We start from the raw sequence: 20,843 nt of genomic DNA, 5'->3' as shown, positions 1-20,843 counted from the left end.
GATCAAAAGATTTAGTATTTGAATACAAAATGTCCCATACATTTTGTTAATATGATAAATATATTGTATGAATTTATTTTTATCAGTACACGAGTTCATTGATGTTATTATAATGAAGATCTTCCACTTTGTTTAGGTTCAATTTGAAGAATGGGAATAATAAAAACTAATAAAACACCAAGTTGCCTGGATATGATCACCAACCGTACTCTATTATGACACATTGTAACATAATTTACTTTTACTGATTTTATCTGTGTTTGAAACAAGATTTTTTTTTTTTTTTTTTTTTAAGCACCACAAGTTTTCATATTGTTGATTCATCTATTGATTTACCAACTGACTCACTCATCCATCAATTTAGCTTAACTTGTGTTTTACCTACAAGGCCTTTAGTCAAACTTATGGTTGGACACAGTGACCACCTGACCACACTTCTTCAGTTTGCACAGGCTTACCTCTTCCCAGTCAGGAGTACTGATGCCAGTAAAGCTGAGTCATCCACTGAAAGTGTTTTGAGTTTGAGAGTCGTCGGGGGAGCCTGGTTAGGATTCATTTCAGAGACATAAACCAGCACTGCACAGGCAAAACAAAGTGATGCTCTGGTACGGAGTCCAGTCGAAAACAAGACGGAGCAAGTCAAGCTCAATTTGTGTGCTTAAATGCTTTTCAGTTGACATGACATATCACTTCCAATTTGCACAATGAACAAATACTATGCAGTCCCTTAAAATTTGCATGCCCTGTTTGTTTTTTTGTTTGTTTTTTTTCACTTTGTCTTTTCAAGCTCTGAATGTGATGTCACTCTTGTACAGCAGTGATTTTTTTTCCTGCTGCCATTGTCACAGTAGGTCATGTTGTCTGTGGTTTTGATTTGGCCCATATTTGAAGCTTTATGCTCTTCCTGAGGCAAAGCTGGGCAGTTTGCGGAGTTACGGGTCTATTCTTAGGGACCCTCATGAGACAAAATCAACAGGGACTTTTATATCGCCATGTGATTTGGATGGTTGGGTGCTCCAACAACTTCAAATCATCTCATTCTGAAGACTCTGCATATAAAGCATTATTAAAATAAAAACAAAAAAAAACAAAACCCGAAAAAAATCACCTCACTTCCCTTTACTTGCACATTGCCTGAGTAAAAAAAAAAAAAAGTTTCAAGAACTTCACGAGAGCACAGATTTTTTTCCCTACAGGCTTTTTTCATCAGCAATTGTAATTGCTGCTTCAGACAAAAACTCCCTCCTTCTAATTAAACTAGTCTGTTAATATTATATTGATTAATGTCAGCTGAAGTCAGGTGCTGGCACTGATCAGACCTCCATAATATTCCTCCGCCAAGATTCACTGATGCTTTTTTTCCCCCCCTCTCTCTCAATGCAGGAACTTTTTGTTTGTCTGAACCATATGTCCCAAATTAGTAAAGCCAGGCAGTATACTGAGCCCTCTTCACTCTGTCACTGCTTGTCACAGAAGGATTGGCCTCAAACTTATTCTCTCCCTCCCTCTCTGTCTCCTCCTCAGTCCCTCTTTCTCTCCCTCCATCTCTCTCACTCTCTCTCTCTCTCTCTCTCTCTCTCTCTCTCTCTCTCTCTCTCTCTCTCTCTGTGTTCTCTCTGTTTTCACTAGAGTGTCCCAGTTAAGAAATTGCTTACATCCCACTCAGTCTGGGGCTGGATTGAAATTTCCCATAGGGTATGTACCAATATGCAGAGAGCACACTTCGACAGATGCCATCAGAGAACAAGCATATGAATTACCAGGCAGCCTGCCATCTTTGAGTTCAGACAGAATGGCATTAATACCTGATTATGATCCAAACAACAACACAACAACAACATGAAAGCCAAAGCAACTGGGAGCAGGTAAAGGTTTCATCATTTATATATTAATGGATTGACTAACAAAGATTCTACAACCCCCCCCCCCCCCCACCCCCAACCCCCCTTCAAAAGTTAAAATGGCATAGAAGCTGCCAACAATCAAGCGACTTTGAGAGAGAGAGAGAAAAAAAAACAGGGTAAAAAAAAAAAAAAATCAGATGCCGTCAGCAAATCACGTTCCAATAAATTAAATATTCGCCACTGCTGACCATAACTAATTCAGAAGCCATGATAAATTTATGACTACAATTAAAGAAAACAAGATCCCTTTAATTTCAAATGGCTGTAAATATTGGCATTACCCAATTAAGTCACATTTGACTGTAGGAAAAGTACCTGCAAACTCACTGAAACTATATTTTCTGTGGAAAAGCCTGAAGGTGCCATTCATGGCTTTAGAAGTACAAATCATTTATTGCACTGTGTATGTGATTAAGAAATTTATACACAAAAAGTCTGTAAATTAATTAAATTACTGTTTTATTCAGTGTTAGTTCAATGGATAAACACAACACGGGGAAAAAAACGTTATTCATATTTATTGTATTTCCCTGTGATTCACACTATAATGTACATTATAGTAATCCACAAGGTTTTACGTCTAAATAATTTGGGAGATTCGTTGAAGACAGATAATTCCCTCATCAGAATGACTTCAGAGATCACAGAAATCTATACGTTTCTGGAATAAGTATTTCTTTTTATTGTTGTTATTTTTACAAAATCTAAACATTATTATCATAACATTATGTGTCATTTATGGATTCTCCATTATTATTATTATTAGTTTGTATGACTTGTGAATGAGGGAAATCTGTGACAAAAAGGGTGAAGCAAGATGTCATGCAAGCAGTAAAAATGTATTTTTAATGAGAAAAAAAAAATTATTAAAAAGGATCAGAATGTGAGCCTCATTGGGGATATTCACCCAAAAGTCTTTGACCCTGAAGGCTTCAGGCCCACAGTCAATCACAGAATTTATGCACACAATGTCTGGGAATGTTCCCTCTAATTTCTCTTTCTTACATCAGACATGCATGTGATGAGAGGCAAATCTGATTTTCAAGAGCATCATTAAAGGTCTTGCTTCAGTAACAACTAACTGTGATATAGATTCTCCTATATCCAAATGAGGAGAGAAAAAAATATATATACACTACTCTACTTTTCTTCACCTTGCTGCCTTCCTGGTACTTCAAGCTCGTCCAACACCGACAAATAAATCAAAGTCATTCACACAAAGTGAACTAATATGCATTAGCATGGTTTCAAATGTACCCCATCAGAACAGATGAATGAACAATTGTAAATGTTGGGTTTCTTTCTGTAAAAATGTTGCTATATCAATAAAGTTGAATTGAAGTGAATACATTTTTAACCCTTCAAGAATGAGCCCACTCAATTGGGAAAGCTCTGCCACAAACAGCATTGAGTGTGAAAATAGGATGATGTTACACAACAACCTCAGTGATAAGAGAAGATGAGCAACTCCAACGCCAACCAAATAAATTCCAACATTTTGGGACAGTTGTGGTCTGCTTACTATGCTTAGAGCTTACGCACACAAGCTCTACCAAAAAATGAAAGCTAGCACACATTATGGCATTATGAGGTGTGACTGATTCAAGGGATTAAACCAATTTAAGATTTCAGTTTCAAATTCATGTGAAACCAGACTAATTAAACAAAACCAATTTAACCTCTCAGACTGAAAAAATATAAATAGGATTGCTCACATCATTTATGTTTGATGTCTATTAGTTTAATCCAATGAGCAATTATTCGAACCTGGTTTATCGGGTAATATTTTTAGGAAATTGAATGGTTTTCCCCGGTTAGCAGTTGCTGTGTCAGCAGTGTGGCAGAGCCAAAGACGGATCATGGTGACTTTGATAGCCCTCTTCCTGCTCTCAGCACGCATCATGATAAATGGTCCACTTTGAAATCCATAATGGACACTGATGTACAAGCACTTTTCTTTCTTGACATTGAACTGTCTTCTTCCATCCAATGGGCATTTGGTCATCTCAGAGAGCACTTTATGTTTGGGATTTCATTCCTCTCGTTCTCTCCCTGTGAAGATAAAACGGTATTCTTTTCTGTTAAAATTTGTCACAACTATTTGATAAGTGAAGGGAGTTGTCTCAACCTAACAACTTTCTGCTTCAATTCAGGTTTATTTGAGCAGTAATTTTTCATTCTTTGTCCCGAAAATGATGTTGCTGTTGCATGTATTGAAGGAGTGGTGTGATGCGGTCGGGCCACCCAAGCAGCTCCTGGTCTATAAAAGTAAAGATTGGGTGACGGCGAGCTCCCACTTCCTGTCTCAGCTTCCTCTCATCAAATGAAATAAACACAACATCAGAACACGGACATTGACTTCCTCGTTCCTAATCTCTGCAGCTTCTCGTGTGAGGAAACAGTTGCGTGTAATGTATACAAGACATAGTGTGAGTCTGAAGGGATTGATAGGGAGAGTAGGAGGGATTTAAGGAAAGGGGCAGATTGGAGGGGCGTTGGGCTCCCAGATGCCCCTGCCCCTGTGTGTGTGTGTGTGTGTGTGTGTGTGTGTGTGTGTGTGTGTGTGTGTGTGTGTGTGTGTGTGTGTGTGTGTGTGTGTGTACTGCAGTGCCTGACAGCAGGCGGTGCCTCTGAGGGGAGAGAAAGAGAGGGGTGGGAGGGTGATGTTTCCAAAGGGGGCCCAGTCTGTTACCGAAGGGAGGTGGAGATTTACTATCCCACCCAGTCAAAGTGTCTCACTGGTGCTCTGACACACACACACACACACCACACACACACGCACGCACTCACGCAGAGATACGCAAAACCACACGTGCACACGCGCACACAGAGTTCAGCACACACACTCAGACATACTGCAAACTCTCCACAGGAAACTCCGAGCCATAATGTGAAGGCATCTCAGAGCAGACGGGTGCATTGCTCAAACCAAGTGGGATACGGTGCGGCTTTGATAGTGCGTTAATTACTCATGTGATGTGATACAGATGTCTGGGGGCTTCAGCTGAAAGTTTGCCTGACGGTTTCCAAGGGGGCCAGGCAGACATTTTAGAAGCGGTAGGTGAAAACCAAACGTATTTATTATTTATGGATAGATCAGTTTGCGTGCTGTCACAGATCCCAGCAGTGTCATGCTGATGCTAAACTGTGATGCTACTTGAAGGGCTGGCTGCTAAATAGTTCTTTGTGTACTTGGTGACAGCTGGGACTTTGAACAGGAACAACTCTGGGCTATAAGAGTTGCCTCTACTGTGACATGATGAAAAGGGCTCCTCCATCGATCTGATAGTTTGAAACTTTATCTCCTCCTTTGCAGCAATCTTGAGGAATGTATTGGTCCATAAAGTTGTTTGTTGTTGTTTTTTTTCTTGAGGGCTCAAGGTGTATCTACAACTTTTCCTGTGTTCTTTAGATTTACATCTTTTTTTTTTTTTATTCTACCCATTATGCTTACATTACAGAGCCGAGTAAAAATAAACCCTGCAGTACCTCTTTGTGAATAAAGAAAAAAAGAAGTTCCTTTCAAAAATTAGAAGCAGAGGTAGAATAGAAAACTAAGGAAATCATTCGGAGGGCTCATGGTGAAAACAGCAGAAGTGGAGGGAAAAAGCTGTGCACAGTGCTGGTGCAACATTATTGACAGAAAGACATAATCATCTCCTCCTTCTTCCAGGAATTACTGAGAACAAAAGAGATGCCCTATGTGCTCTGCTATTGTCTCGACATTGCAGTCTAACTGTAACAAGTCCTGGCATCTTCCATCTGTGCCCCCTCGGCAAAACCTTTTTGAAGTCTTAAAGACGTTGTTAAACTTCTTCATGGCTTTTGAAAGGGACAGCAATGCTGTCTAAATTTCTTGTGCCTGACTTTTAACATTACACTTCTGTTCGATTCTGATGTATCATCTGTGAAGAGAAAGGAGGCGAAGCAGCAGGATGTGCATATGTTGAAAAATAACCATACGCTCTCTGTTTCTTTTCTCGGCAGTGATATATTGGGACAGTCTTTCAATCAGTGACATCAAAGCGGCCCCGCGCGTTCAATAATGGGCGCCCCAGCTGGGCATATGTTGTTGCTAATGGCCTGTATGGCAGCCCGAGGTATCTGCCAAATGAACGGAGCTGAAGCCGAGGAGGACTACCTCTCCGACATCCTCGTCCACTCCACCCTCCAGTCCCCAGGTTTCTTCAACACGATCAGCCCGAGCACGGCCCCCGGTCCACACCTGGGGTCCAGAGCAGCCGACGGGCAAGAACTAGGATCCAGCTATCCCAATGCAACAGTCATGAAGACGCCGATGCGACCGCCGATGTGCATCACACCGACCTCGATAAGCAACTCCTTTAAGTACATCAACACCATCATTTCCGTCATTGTCTTTGTGGTGGGCCTGGTTGGAAACGCCACCCTGCTGAGGATTATATACCAACACAAGTGCATGAGGAATGGGCCCAATGCCCTGATTGCCAGCCTGGCCCTGGGCGACCTTATCTACATTGTTATTGACATACCCATCAACGTATACAAGGTACATTTTTCATATCTTTATTGCATGTTCACGATATTACCCTCAGATTTTAAAGAATAACATTGCTATTTATGAAGATGATGAGTGCAGACGTGACGGGAGGGGGCAAATGTGTTAGTGAGTGTGCAAGTAGACGGGAAGGGGTAATCAGTGTACTGTTATCTTCCTCGTGTGTGCAGATTAGTGATGAGAGGAGCAGGGATATGGCCGGCTTAAATAAACACTGGAATAAGGCTGCAGTCACACATACCGCTGTCCCTGTAATGACCTGAGACATTAGTCATCGACCCTTATCTGTAGTCTAAAAAAAAAATATTACAACAGCTCTGCAAATGAGGTACAATCATAGCTGTTAATTAAATCCCCAAGTATTTTTAACCAAAGACCATTGTGCATCACGATAAATCTTTCTTATTCGGTTCTTCTTTATACAACTGAAATATTAACATCAATAAAGAAGGTCAATGAACAGACGGTGAGGAATCCTAAAGATTTAGTTTTAGTAGTTTATTATGAGTTTGTCCATCAGAACGAGATCTGGTCACAATTCTATGCGACTCACGACTCTTTTATTTACTTTTGGTCTGCTTTGAAATATGAGGTGCTTAATGATGATGAATTGTTGCAGGGCTCCTTTCCTCAGTTTGATTTATACCAGTAAACACTGTCATGCTTTGTGCAATAACAAAGGATGACGGTGAAATGAAGTGATCAGTCAACCTGATCTCTTGAGCTCATTATAAGATGTCGTTTTACAAGAGGAAAAATGAGAAAGCCACCTGGTTAAAATTAACTCGGGACTCTGAGGGCACGGGGACTTTGTAGTCTGAGCAGCACATGTGCAGAGAGGAAACTAAAGTCTTACCGGGGGAGCAGCTAATGCACAAACAGAAAACGAGCCACGTCTGCAATATCGAAACCCCCTGTTTTCTTCCTTCCAACAAGGACATTGTTTCCATAACACTTGTCTTTTGTTTTGCTTAGTGAGACTTCTGTTCTGCGGATGGAAAAGTCCGATTTTAAGGTCTTCTCTTGTATGACCTTGGTTTATTTAAATAACTCAAGTAACATCTGAGTAATTCTGTAGTTTCAGTGACAACACAGCAATTTAGTACTAAAGTTTGGTGTGTTCAGAATGTGTCATACCTTTGTAAAAGCAAGTTAAATGTTCTTTTCTTACATTAACAAAGCCAGATCGCAATTTAATAACTTGTATTCAGTTGCTTGCGATAGAAGATAAACATCCAGCATTTCCATCAATGTGTTGTCATGCTTTTGCTATACATGACCATTTATGTGACAAATGTATGTTTTATCCTGCAGCTGCTGGCCTCACGTTGGCCGTTTGATTACAACGAATTTGGACGGTGTCTGTGTAAGTTGGTTCCTTTCCTGCAGAAAGCCTCAGTGGGCATCACAGTCCTCAACTTGTGTGCGCTCAGTGTGGACAGGTCAGTGGACACAACCGTACTTCACCAAGAAAGAAACGAAATATACCAGAGGGTTCAGGTTCACACTTGTGTTCATGTTTTCTGAACTAGCTTAAACACAACTTCCTTGAGGGACTTCTTCTCCATTAGGAAATGAACAGTGACGCTCGTTCTCATGAAGCTGTTTTTTGATTATGTTCATCATACCGTCATGACATTGGAAAACCAGCTTTTTGTGTGAACAAAGTCTGTGTGCTCTTCTGATGCTCTTTACTTCTCTGATTGTATTATTTGGAGTCTGCAACATTAAGCGGGCAATAAATGTGCCGTCTTTATTTATGATGTTAACATTACCATCAGAGCAAGTGCCCTGACAAACTTGTTTCTAATAGCACCTTGATAGAAATTCCGCGATGAATAAATGATGATGACAAAATGTGGAGGCACGCTATCATCTCACTTTATGCACTGGACACAACTTTAGAGATAAGAGGTTTGCCTACACGATTTAGACATGCTCGAGTGGAGATTTGAATGACCTCTGTTATGGGAAAATACAGGCAGCACTGCTGTACCGTCATGTTCAAGAGCAGATACTCTCCAGTTGTTTCCATGAAATGCGAAGCATATATCTTTGTCTCTGTGTATTATGAAAGTCCTCAAGTCCCTTTTGTGCCTTTTCAATGTTGGGGGAAGAGAAAAAGGTGGATACATTACCACTTAGTAAAATATAAATGCCGCCATGTTGTTCAACAGAGAAATTCAAATGTGTCATGAAAAATACATTGTTTTTGCCATAAAATCTTGATGCATGATTTTACTAAAACATTTCGACAAGTGGTTTCTATTAATGAAACAAACAAGCAAACAAGTATTCAGTGCACGGGAAACACAAGCCAACAGACAGACCTCTCTGCCAACATGGGCCAGTCTGTTTGGAGGCTTCGCAAAAATATAAATATTAGATATTTAAAATAAACAATTGATCGTCTCTCATTAATTCTTAACACTTTGATATTCTTTGCTGACTGAGCAGTTTGTTGTGTTTGGTGCAGTGCCATGCATAAAGTAAAGGCTGTTAGCTTTGACAGTCAGCAAAGACAAAGTGATGTCTTTACTGATTTTCTGTGATAAGATGGAGCAATGACTGATTGCAACTGAACTTTTTGCATACTTGCTTCAGTTTACAATTATTTTTGTGTGGATGAGAGATTCAACAGCTGCACAGCTCATAATGACAAGGTCCTTTTTTCGAGTCTGGTTTCAGTGTGAAAACAAGCCTTTTAGGCTAAATGGTGATTCTAAATTGCTTGTGGGTGTGTGTGGTCTGTCCTTCTCGTCCTGCCCAAGCTACATGCAGTATTCACCTATAGCTGGGATCAGCTTAAGCCCTTCCCTTTAATATCCTAATTGGTACTATTACACCGATATGATAAAGTCAATCTTCCAGTCATACGTCTTCAACCGTAACAATTTAGCATGCCTAACAGTTAGTATTATATGATGCCTGCACGAAGCCATAGAAGTTAACCTTCTATCCCTCTGTGTTGCAGGTACCGGGCCGTGGCCTCCTGGAGCAGAGTGCAGGGAGTGGGCATCCCTCTCCTCACAGTCATCGAGATTGTGTCTATTTGGCTGCTCTCAATTTTACTGGCGGTTCCAGAGGCCATTGTTTTTGATATGATCAGCTTCAACCACACCACAACTACCATACATACGTGCATGCTTAACCCAACGACAGACTTCATGACGGTACACTGCCTTCATTTCCTCTTCACCTTTGGTTTGGTTGCATTGTGTTTAAGATCTTTTCTTCTTTTGTGGTGAGATGAGCATGAAAATGGTTAAATAATGCAACAGAAAATGGACTGAAGTTTTTGCTTTAAAAGAAATACCATTATTGGACAAGTGTGTAAGGAAGCCTCATATACAGGATGACCACTCAAATGGAAAGTGCACCTTTTTTTCAATTGGGGTTGTTTATTGGCAGAATTTCTAGTCTATATTGTCTTTCCTGCATTTGCAATGAATAATTAAAGATATAGACAACTTTAAAATGTAATGTAGTTTGGTCTAATAGACATCCTTAAGGGTGTGCCCTTCCACCAAAACTAGAGTATCACTTAAAGAAATAAGCCTGGTCAACTGACTTCTGCTCTCCTTGGAGCATGTAATTGATTGCAGATGAAGTGCAATTATCGAGGGCGTGGCGTGGGGAGGGCTCATGTTAAGCCACATGTGCACTCACAGTCCATATGTAATATTTCACAGTTATAAATACAGTTAAAGAGTCTCAGAAACACACTGCTCGCACTATCAACAAATAGCTATGAAATGGCACATTTCCTTTTGTTTTGGTAATACATTATATGGGCTAGTAGTATGGCAACATCTGGAGTAGATCTGCAAACTGAAATGCACAAGGAAATTGGGTACGTGTAGGTTCTTACTCCAAAATATTTATCTCAAGCGAAACCATAGGTGGGAAAACCCACTTACAAAAAAGATTTCCCTATAATGAACTAACTGCAGCTGACAGCCTTACTGTACCTGTCTCCCTCTAGTTCTATACAAATGCAAAGGACTGGTGGCTGTTTGGCTTCTACTTTTGTGTGCCACTTATTTGTACCGCCATCTTCTACACACTGATGACCTGCGAGATGCTCAACCACAGGAACGGCAGCCTTCGGATTGCTCTCACTGAGCACCTGAAACAGGTTGGACAACCCTTAGAAGTATTAGACCGTTGGATTGTGATGTACTTTGGTATTTGGCTAAAGATGATCAATATTTGGTTTTGTATTGTGTTTTTGTGTGGAAAACAACATGTTTTTTTTTCTTTGCAGAGGAGGGAGGTGGCCAAAGCAGTCTTCTGCCTCGTCCTTATCTTTGCTCTCTGCTGGTTCCCTCTGCACTTGAGTAGGCTCCTCAAGAAAACTGTTTATGACCAGAATGATAAGAAGCGCTGTGAACTGCTGAAGTGAGTTTCTGATTGAGCAAAATTGATAAGTAAACTTTTTTTTTTAAGAAAAGAAACTGATAAGAAATTAGTCATGTTTGCATTTCGGTATTCACTTTCTTCAAAAGTTAAAATTACGTCAATAAAAAAAACATTTCAGTCAATATCAGTGGTAAATACTTTTGATTTATATTGAAAGAATAGCAATAATAAATATAATGTATTCTTTTCTATTTTCAGTTTCCTGTTGGTCCTGAATTACTTTAGCGTCAACCTCGCAACAATCAACTCCTGCATCAACCCCATCATTCTCTACTTTGTGAGCAAGAAGTTTAAAAACTGCTTCAAGGTAAAGTTTTACCCTCTTGAAGATCAACATTGCATCCACATACACAGAGTTACTCTTTATCTCTCATACACTCATAAAAACTTCCTGCCCGGTGATTTATGCAGTCACTTTACTGGCTGAGGTCACACACACATATCTGTGGAAGCATCCTGTGCCATCCTGTGAGATAAACCACGTTTCCTTGTGCGTGTTAAAGCAGTGAAGATTAAACTAGTTCCACGTATGAAAGGCAAAATGCTCTCAGGAAACACTGCAAAGTTAATATGTTCTCTTTCTTCTTTTTCACGTGTTCATCAAGTCGTGTTTGTGCTGCTGGTGTTACTCTGACAACCAGCTGAGCAGCATCGGAGCCATGAACGGTACCAGTATCCAGTGCAAGAGCCCCGAGCCAAACAACCCCCACATGGACCGCAGCATCAGGAAAGACAGTAACTGACCTCCGGCCTGAGCAGCACTTTGAAGACTTCCCAGCCACTTCCCAGCCAAACAACCAATACTCATCCTCAGCCCTGTACACATGCAAACATGCTTTCTTCAAACAATAAACTGTAGGACCACTGACACATGCAGAGAAGGACGAGGAACTGGAAGTAAAAGGAACAAACAATGGATTCGGTGTACAATGCTCCGACTTTCCTGAACCCCCCCCGGACGTTAAACTTCCTAACACAAAGTCCTTCTTTTCCCACACCCTGGACAGTGACGCTGAGTTAAGGGGGGAGAGCAGGATGAGGAAGAAGTGGAGGAGGTGGAGGAGGACTCTTTCAAGGGATGCAGCTGAACGCTCGCTATAAATGACTCTCTATCAGGAGCCAAGCGTGCTATTCCTGTAAAGGGCAGCACGACTGGGAAAGATGCTTGGGGGAGGAAAAAGGCTGACTGCTCACTGTCAGACAAGATGATGAGAGATGAGTATGTGCCGTCCCCTGGAGTTTGCTACTCACTGACAAGGAAAAACAGGAAAGCATGTTACTGACTCGAGCAACAATTAATTTTCCATCGAACACGTGAGTGTTTGGAGGCTGACAGTGTATTTTACTTGTACTCATTATTCATTGAGCTTCTTTGTGGTCGAAGTACGACATGATTTAAAGTTCCTTTGCATGGTATTTCACTCATAATGGTTTGTCTGATTCATTGATAAACCTGGAGAAATGCCTCCATTCACAAAAAATAAAGAGTTTATTTAGGGCAAACGTCCAAACTTCTGGCAATATGCAAATGTTATCATTGATTCCAGTATCTCAAAATTGAGTACAGGGTTACAACTTTTTGGATCAGGAAAAAAATGGGGCAGAGATTTGCATCATTATGAAATATCCTCTGATACCACTAATAAATGAAAACCAATTTAGTTTTTCAGACAACACTGTGAATTTCACCATACATTTATTGTTATATCTTTGCCTCTATATTCCACAAAACATAAATATATGTACAGTGTCCATTTTTATAAAGTGCTATATCATAGTATTAATGAATATTTTACTCAGACTACATTACATTCGTAATGACATTGGGAAGAGTTGAGTAAAAGCAGGCACTCCAAACAGTGAACATTTTAGAAAAAGCACAGTTTTACCTTTGTGTCATTGAGTTGTGCTATGACTCATTCTCATATATGCAGTACATGTAAAGCTACAGCCAGCAGCTTCACTAAGACCACAAACAGAAAAAAAAACAGGCCCATGTATTGCTTAACATTTTCTTCATAACCATAGATATAGCTTTTCTGGGAAAACAGGACTTTTGAGGTTAAACAAGTGATGATATGTCCATGCCGGCTGGCCAGCTTTAGTCATGGGAAGTGACTCACAGGTCTGATACAAATCAGTGCGTCATCATTAAGGTCTGCTGAGACCACGATGAGCCACGTATTCAAATTGAGTGGATTTTAAAGCATCAGAAACATTTAAGCAGCCCTGCTTAACCAATGGTGGTGAATAATCTTGGGTTTGACAATTATTGTTAATATTTTAAATGAAGAAAAGCATATTAGATGTGTTGGTGTGCAGGACAAGAAAATATTTAAAGACTCTTGATGCAGCCAATTGCTGAGAAATGTAAGTTAATTAAAATGTAAATCTTAAAAGTGGTTCATAAAGTAATGGGGGGAAATTATGTGAAAAATGTGTCTAATTGTACCTTTTCAAGGGGTTAAATCATAGACTCTTTTACGACCATGTGGTGTTACTTCCATATGAGTTGTAGCTTTATATTTATTGGAAAAGACATGAAATTGAAATGAATCATCTGAAGTAACTCTTGAACAACAAAGTAAATAATGTTATTCTCAAAAATGCTGATTCATTGTTTGTATGTATAAATTCTATCCAGCTACCAAAGGGCTATACTGCCTTATGCTATTTTATATGTGGGTATATAATGACTTGCCTGAGTTTGAATGTGCATGTGTGTGAGTGTATCCTGTGTGTATAATTACTCACACTTCTATGCTTGGGAGTGTTTTGGACAGTAGTGTACAGAAGAGTAGGCTGTTTGTACACAACCTCATGTTACCACTATCCATCCAAGTGATCCATTATAATCTGTAGAAAATGGAATTCCACATGTTTGTTGTCATTAATTAACCTTGTGTTAAAGCTGCTGCTTATGCCAATAAACCCACTTCCATCTCCACTGTATGACACAAGGGGCTTTGTTTTACCATCGCATTGCTTTCTGCAGAAAGTCAAGGGGCCCCTTTTTTTTCTGTTCTTCATCTGCATCTGTGAGAAGCAGGCGTCTGGGAGTGATTTGAAACACACTGTGACCTGCTTGGCAACTGAGCCCTAAGGGTTGCTCATGTCAGCAGAGAGGATGTGAACTCGCTTGAATGGTGGGAATTTGATACACATAATTCACTTCTCATCTCTGTTGCCAAAAGAGGATTATAGAAAGCAAACATCTGACCATCACATAGTTGGGCTGCATTCATATAGAACCAGGATTGGGTTTACTATGCACTTAGATAATACAATGATTAAAAGTGATGGATGAAGTAGCGAAACAATTGACAATTACTGAGGAATGAAGTGTGTGATGATTTATTACAACACAAACAACAAAATCATAATTTCTGAATAAACGTTCTCATGACTTTGATCCACCCAGGATCAAAATCCATGTTGGTCATAAAGTGACAGTAACCAGAGCCATTGAATCCCATATGCAAAACTGAACAACACCCAAAACTAACAAACCATGGAAGCAGCCGCCGGTCTGTTATTCATTTCAGCGGGTTGGCAATAAATCTCAACCGGGTCATAAACCTCATGAAACACATTCATATCATTGACATGCAATCATGTCATTGTCAGGTTATAGTAACCCTGAAGACATTCTGAAGAAAGTTTGGTTCCGGGAATATTCCTCAGTTAAAAGGAAGCTATTAAAAGAGTGAATTTAGGAAGAGCTGTTGAGAAAAACGGATTTGGAAGTGAAGGAGAAAAGCAAAGGAGGGTAAATCAGACCGATTTATTTTCTGGAATTTGGTGGGAACTTTGTTTCCTCAATTGACTGAAGTTAAAAAAACAACATACCAGATAATCCCAAAGGTCCAAAGTGTGTCTCCATCTACAGATCACTCTGATTGTGTTGCTGGGGAAGAAAAAGTGAAAAGACCTTGAATGGAAACTCCTTAACAAGATATTACTGCAGGACCCTGCAGTCTTCATCATGTTGGGAAATTTCCACATCTTCATTTCCAAGCGCAGCCACTTATTCTCATGAAGATGTTTATACAGAGAAAAGTACAAGCAAACAATGTTTCCTTCAAGTATTTCCCTTTCAACTCTGATGGCCTATTCTTTTATTTATAGGAGTTCAAGAGTCATTGTGATTCTTTGAAGTATTCTTTTCCTGTTTCCCACTATATTTCTATTTCAGATCATACTGAAGCATTGCATTTTGAATTTAGCGTGTTTATTACAAGCCTTGCCAAAGAAAAAGAATAATTACCTGAAATAAAATGTAAAAGCTAATTCACCATTAATTTAACTAATATATTAGTAAATACAGTATGGGCTATATAATGAGAAATTCCAACAGAGAAAAACGATTTCAATACTGATCATTTCTGGACACCAAGTTATATAACATGTTAAATAATGGCAATAAAAGAAACACATACATTTTACTATCTCAGCATGATTTTATGCTTACATAATTCACATTTCTAGACACATCACAGACCTTATCATAGGCAAATCTGTAGGTATAAGTAGTCTCCGAATTAACGTTTTTGATATAAATAGCATTATGGTTCTGAACACATATTGCTGATTGTTGTCACCAAGATTTTATGTATCCAACATGCAATTTTAGCAACTTTTTCAGCACAAAATATCCACTAAGCACAGTTTACACAAACTACAATAGAAGCTTTTTTTTTTTCTTCAGAAAGTCTATGTCACTTTATATTGTTCTTAACCTTATGCATATAAAACACTTATTATATAAGTATGACAGCATGGACCGGTCAGCACTCTCACCTCGAGGTGCAATTTTCCCCAGTTCAAGTCTGACTTGGGGGCCTTCTTGTTTGCATGTTCTCACCGTGCTTGGGTTTTACCAGCCACAGTTCAAAAACATGCATTTGAGGCTATTTTAGTGACTTTAACTTTTCTGCAAAACAAAGCACATTATTCTGTTATTTCTGCTGGATTGTTCAATACAATGTACAAAAATACTTCGGAAGTTTTTTTAGTTTTTTTTTAAACTTGCTACTTTTTGCTGCTTTGTTTTCCTTGGACACGAGAGCAACAACATGGGACACAGGCAACCCAAAAATCACTGATGCAAGAAGACCAGAAAAGCAGTAAGTCCAGCTGACATTTTGCATCACCACACATCTTTCACTTGCTTAGACCATTATTATTATATTATTCTTTCATTTCTTTTTTTTGTTTTCATGATAAGACATCTATACTGGTTCCCTTTTTTTCATGCATTTCCTACACCAAAAGTTTCTCAAACTGGATTCTGAAGAAACAGGCCTCCACGTTTAGAAATCTTTTCCAAAACACCTGACTGACATGAAAGGGTTGTCATCAGTCCTCCACAATGTTGAATCGAATCCATTACTTTGTCCTACCAAAGGCTGGAGGGAGCAGCATTCGATCCCATTTCACAACAGATGAAAGCTACACCTGGACACTTCACATCTACAGATAATTTAGAGTTTGCCATATATCTTATATGCATATCTTTAGACTGTGGGAGGAACATGGAGTACCAGAGATAACCCACTCAAGTACATGGAGGATATTAAATCCCATAGAGAAAGACTTCTGAGCCCAGACTCAAACCAACGATATTCTCACTCTCGACATACAGTATATCATAACAATCAAACATCTTGGGTAGAGTTGAAACCATCAGAAATCCTGTTAAAAGATGTTGCAATTCCATGTGTCCATTTGTTGATCCATACTCACATGTCTATTCCAGCTTTTAAATGAGTCCAAGGTGATATTTCAACATGAAAGAGATGTAAGACAATGCAGAGAGGAAAAGGAAGAGTCTGAGAGCAGGCTCACCTGACCACCAGTGTGCTGTGACACCGTTAAGCTTATATGTGGGGGAAAACTTGGCTGCTGAGGACACACTAAAAATAAACATGTATGTTGTAATGTGGGAAAAAGGTTTTAGCTGTACAACAAGTTTTCTGCGCACAAATAAATACATTGATTTAGGCTGTACAGGTACCCTCGCCAACGATTGTTGGGGTAAAGGTGATGTTTTTGTCTGCGTGTATTTATTTATTGGTTTGCATGTATGTATGTTACCAACTTTTTGCAAAAACTACTCACCTGAATTGCATCAACTTTTCACGGATGATTTGCCATCATCTCAGGACCAATTGATTAGCTTTTGGAATAATAACAGCTAACTTTCCAAATAAATCCCCAAAAACTGCAAAAATCTAAATCCCATATAAAACGGATGGGAGAGGCACCTCATGGAGGAGATCAAAGAAGATCAGACTCTGTTGTCATGCTCCCTGCTAATTGTTTCACACAGTGATGTTGCGACCTGACCTACCGAGTTAGCATTGATATGAGTTAACAATTACCATGCTAGCAATGCTAGGTTCCACAAACAAATGTGGCACTGGTGAAGGTATGCGCTCTACCGAGTGTATTTCTACTTCTTGTTTGAATTGTTTATTAACGAACATATCAAACATGAGTGGATATAGCTTGAAGAGTTGGCTCGACAATATGAAGCTTTAACTTTTGTTTTCTATATCACTAATGCAATTCCTGTATGATTTTACGGAGTTACTTTGACTCCATTCTGCTTATTCCTAAATAACTTAGGTTGTTCCTGAACAACAGAAGTGATGAAGTGAAGTGAACACCCTCAGTGTGTCTGAACATTTCCTGACACGAAGGCCTGTGGCAGACATACTAAGATAAATAAGTAATTGTTGAACAATTGCAGACTTCTGTTTTCATTTGACAAAGGAGGTGCACTTTGGCTGATACATTACATCTTAGGGATCAGACAGTCTCCTCCTTTGTTCTGCATAGATTATTATTATGATTATTCCTCAGACCTATCCGTGCTGTTTACACCATTTCCTACAAGTACACATACTGCACAAGTATAAAACCCCGTAGTTATGGCTTTGATTCAGAGAGATGTGGCGGACGCCGCATCCTTTATGCTAAAATGTGTTTTTGGGTCTGATCAAACACGGCATATGTTTATCTACCCTGCCCTTACATGTCTGTACCCTGTATGCCACTTTAGATGGCAGTCCCTCCAAGCTATCCACCATGGCACTTGCTCGCGCAACTTGTGGCAGGGACTATTTCTAATTCATAAAAGCCAAAAGGATCGATACAAAATTCATGAACAATCTGTCCTGGAACAACCAGTGATTTCTGTGTCTGTGGGGCAGTGGAGACATATAGTGCAACAGAAAAGAAAGTTCTGCCTCCTTCATTTACACACAAAACACACATGCACGTACGAACACGGGAGGAAAAGGTCAAAGTAAGGTTGTGACATGTTATATAGCCAAGTTTTATCATGCTTTCTGGAAAAAAAATGTATGTTAAGATACTATTCCTCTGGGGAAAAAAAAAAATTATTTTTTTAAATGCTTACATTTTATTTATTACATTACCAACAACCAATATTGAACTTGTACAACGTCTATTCTATTTGTGAAAATGAAAAAAGTGAATATTTCACTGTTTATTCTTTTTAACACTTCAACCACATTGGACCAGGTCCAGGTCAAAAACCACTATATCTGGACTTCTCAAATCTGGAACAGACTGCAGGAGTCAGGAAGGATGAGACAGTCAACCTTTTATTACTTCCCACAGATTCAATACAACACATCCGACAGACATCCTCTTCAACTCCCTAATTCATACTCACAACACACCACCCACTTCTGATGTGAGAGAATCCGCCTCCAGTGCACGTCCCAAAACATTGAAAAATTGTTTTTAACTTGAAAACAGACTCAGTCTTAAAAAATAAAACTGCATTCATAAAGTTTATATTATCATTTATATTTGCACAGGATATCAACAGGTAAAGCAGGTGAATGGTTCTGGCAGGCATACAAAAGCTTGAAAAAAATAAGCAGTTCATAATCAAAAATGCAAGAAGACAGATTTAGGGAAAACATTTTTTTTATTGTTACAAAAGATACATTTATTTTCTAAAAATTTCCAAAAATTTGTTTTTTTTTACAGGCGTAAAACATTGATATGTACTTTTTTAATATTATTGATAATACAAAATGTGTATGGTATTAACCATGCTCTCTGCCAAACAATATCTGTTAAGATAATATTCCTCTGGGATTTATTGTCCTTTTTTCATTTAAAAAAGTTTTTTTTAATGTTCCTTATTACATTTATGATCCTATTTGAGCTTCAATTGGCTCATGATGAGTATTCAGGTAATCTGATTAAATTTCAGTTATTGGATTGGATCAACTGAAAATGGGTTGTTCAAAAGGGAGAGAAGGATTCTGAAATTGGATTAGATCATGTAACCCAGTCAGTTTGTGTTGTTCAAAACCAGATCTGGATAACTTTGATCCAAAAAAACAGGATTATCCTGATCCCAATAGTGGGCAGGATTTCAAGGTGGATTTCAAGAAGAAAATGTAGCAAAACTTTAATATTTGGTCATATCAAATCAATTTGTAGAATTTTTTGTATATACTTTTATTTATATTGTGCACTCGATTTGTTGAACTGTTGGTGAAATAGATAAAGTAGACTTAGGCTACCAATTTAGCCTTTCAGTATACTAAAGCAAAAATAAAATAAAAAATGATCTTGTCCCCATGAAATAAACCCCCAAATAGATTTGAATAACAAACAAAAATTATATATTCAATATTTCTGTCATTCATCAGTGTAAATTAAGCAAAACATGCCCAAGGCCCATAAATACTGTTCTATAACAGATGAGGTGGAACCATGGACTCAAAAGGACCTAATTACTTCAGTTCTGGGCCGACATAGGGCCACATACTGCAAAGAAAGACGGCCCAGTGCTGGCCCACACCTGGGCCACCAGTGTGCCTGCAGCTAGCCGTGTGTGGGCCACCTCGAGCAAACCGGATCTGGGCCACCAAAGGGCTGTCATTCTTCGCGGTGCCTGGGCCAAACCAAAGTGCACTGTGTGGGCCAGAGCTGGGCTTGACCAATTTTGCATTCCTGTGATATCAGAACAAAATTCAAAAGACACCTAGTAAAAAGTGTGCAATGATTTAGTTTATGTGATGATAATTTACAGAATTTACAGGAGGTGTTGTCAACAACCCGATGTGACTTATAAAATAAAATAAAATACAAACATGATTTATTTTATTTACATATGAGACAGCCTTACAATAAACGCAAGACTATATCTTAATTGTTTATTGCTGGACTTACAGTGCAAACACTTCTGGACAAAAAAAACAAAAAACAGAACAATGCCATCAACAGGAATATAAAGCAAAGCAATCGTGCAATCTAAAAAACAAGTCGTTTTTTCTACTATTATCACCAACACGTGTCAGATTCATAAGGTGTTCTATTTGAATAACCAACATTTCTTCATGCAAATGAATCTGGAGAAGACATTCGGTAAATTAAAAGTTATTATTAAGATTTTCCTTTATTTACATCGTCCTATGGCATTTTTCTGTTGGAGTGCTTTGAACATTTAATTTTTTTAATTTGAACCATTTTACCTGCAGATTAAGTCTTTATTTCCTATTGTTTACATCATTAGTACATGATGGCATTTGTAACAGTGTGTGTAGAAAGTGGCAAGAGGAAAACAAATTGTTTGACTGTTTAGGTTAGTCTGCAATGCATGAAAGGTTTGACTCTTACAAATAACAGCACATCAATATCAATATGTGAAACTCAATGAAAGTAAAATGCGGGATTCTAAAGACCCACGTTGAAGCTATGGAAATGTGTAGGCGAGAATAAATGAAAGCTTTTGACTTTTTGAGTGTTGGCCCCAATTGTTTGAATTTGCATTTTTTTTTTTACAGGGATCTAATGAGGGAGCGCTAAAAACTACATCTCAATGTATCCACAAAGCTCGAATAACATTGACAAAACAATACACAACAAAAAAATGTGATCTGAAAAAAGTTTGAAGCAGTCCAGAAAGACAGATCGGAGTATTTATG

General features: G+C 38.8%; 1 protein-coding gene across 1 annotated transcript; it reads left to right on the top strand.

Moving 5' to 3' along the window:
* The first annotated feature begins 4,740 nt into the window (after positions 1-4,740).
* ednraa (endothelin receptor type Aa) lies at positions 4,741-13,799 on the top strand. Its single transcript, XM_080521038.1, has 8 exons — positions 4,741-4,961; positions 5,892-6,432; positions 7,756-7,883; positions 9,416-9,614; positions 10,427-10,579; positions 10,709-10,842; positions 11,062-11,170; positions 11,469-13,799. Exons 2-8 carry the CDS (start codon positions 5,950-5,952, stop codon positions 11,604-11,606), a joined length of 1,344 nt encoding a protein of 447 aa, XP_080377164.1. The 5' UTR covers positions 4,741-4,961; positions 5,892-5,949; the 3' UTR covers positions 11,607-13,799.
* Positions 13,800-20,843: the final 7,044 nt, after the last annotated feature.

The sequence above is a fragment of the Blennius ocellaris genome (genome assembly GCF_963422515.1).
Source record: "Blennius ocellaris genome assembly, chromosome: 3".
Taxonomy (NCBI): Eukaryota; Metazoa; Chordata; class Actinopteri; order Blenniiformes; family Blenniidae; genus Blennius; species Blennius ocellaris.
The sequence above is the reverse complement of the archived record's forward strand: the minus strand, read 5'-3'. Positions and strand labels throughout refer to the sequence as shown.

Coding starts and splice junctions, on each gene's coding strand:
- ednraa (XM_080521038.1), top strand. CDS start 5,950: ATGGGCGCCCCAGCTGGGCATATGTTGTTGCTAATGGCCTGTATGGCA. Junction 7,884..9,415: donor TGTGCGCTCAGTGTGGACAG/GTCAGTGGACAC, acceptor TCTGTGTTGCAG/GTACCGGGCCGTGGCCTCCT. Junction 11,171..11,468: donor AGTTTAAAAACTGCTTCAAG/GTAAAGTTTTAC, acceptor GTGTTCATCAAG/TCGTGTTTGTGCTGCTGGTG.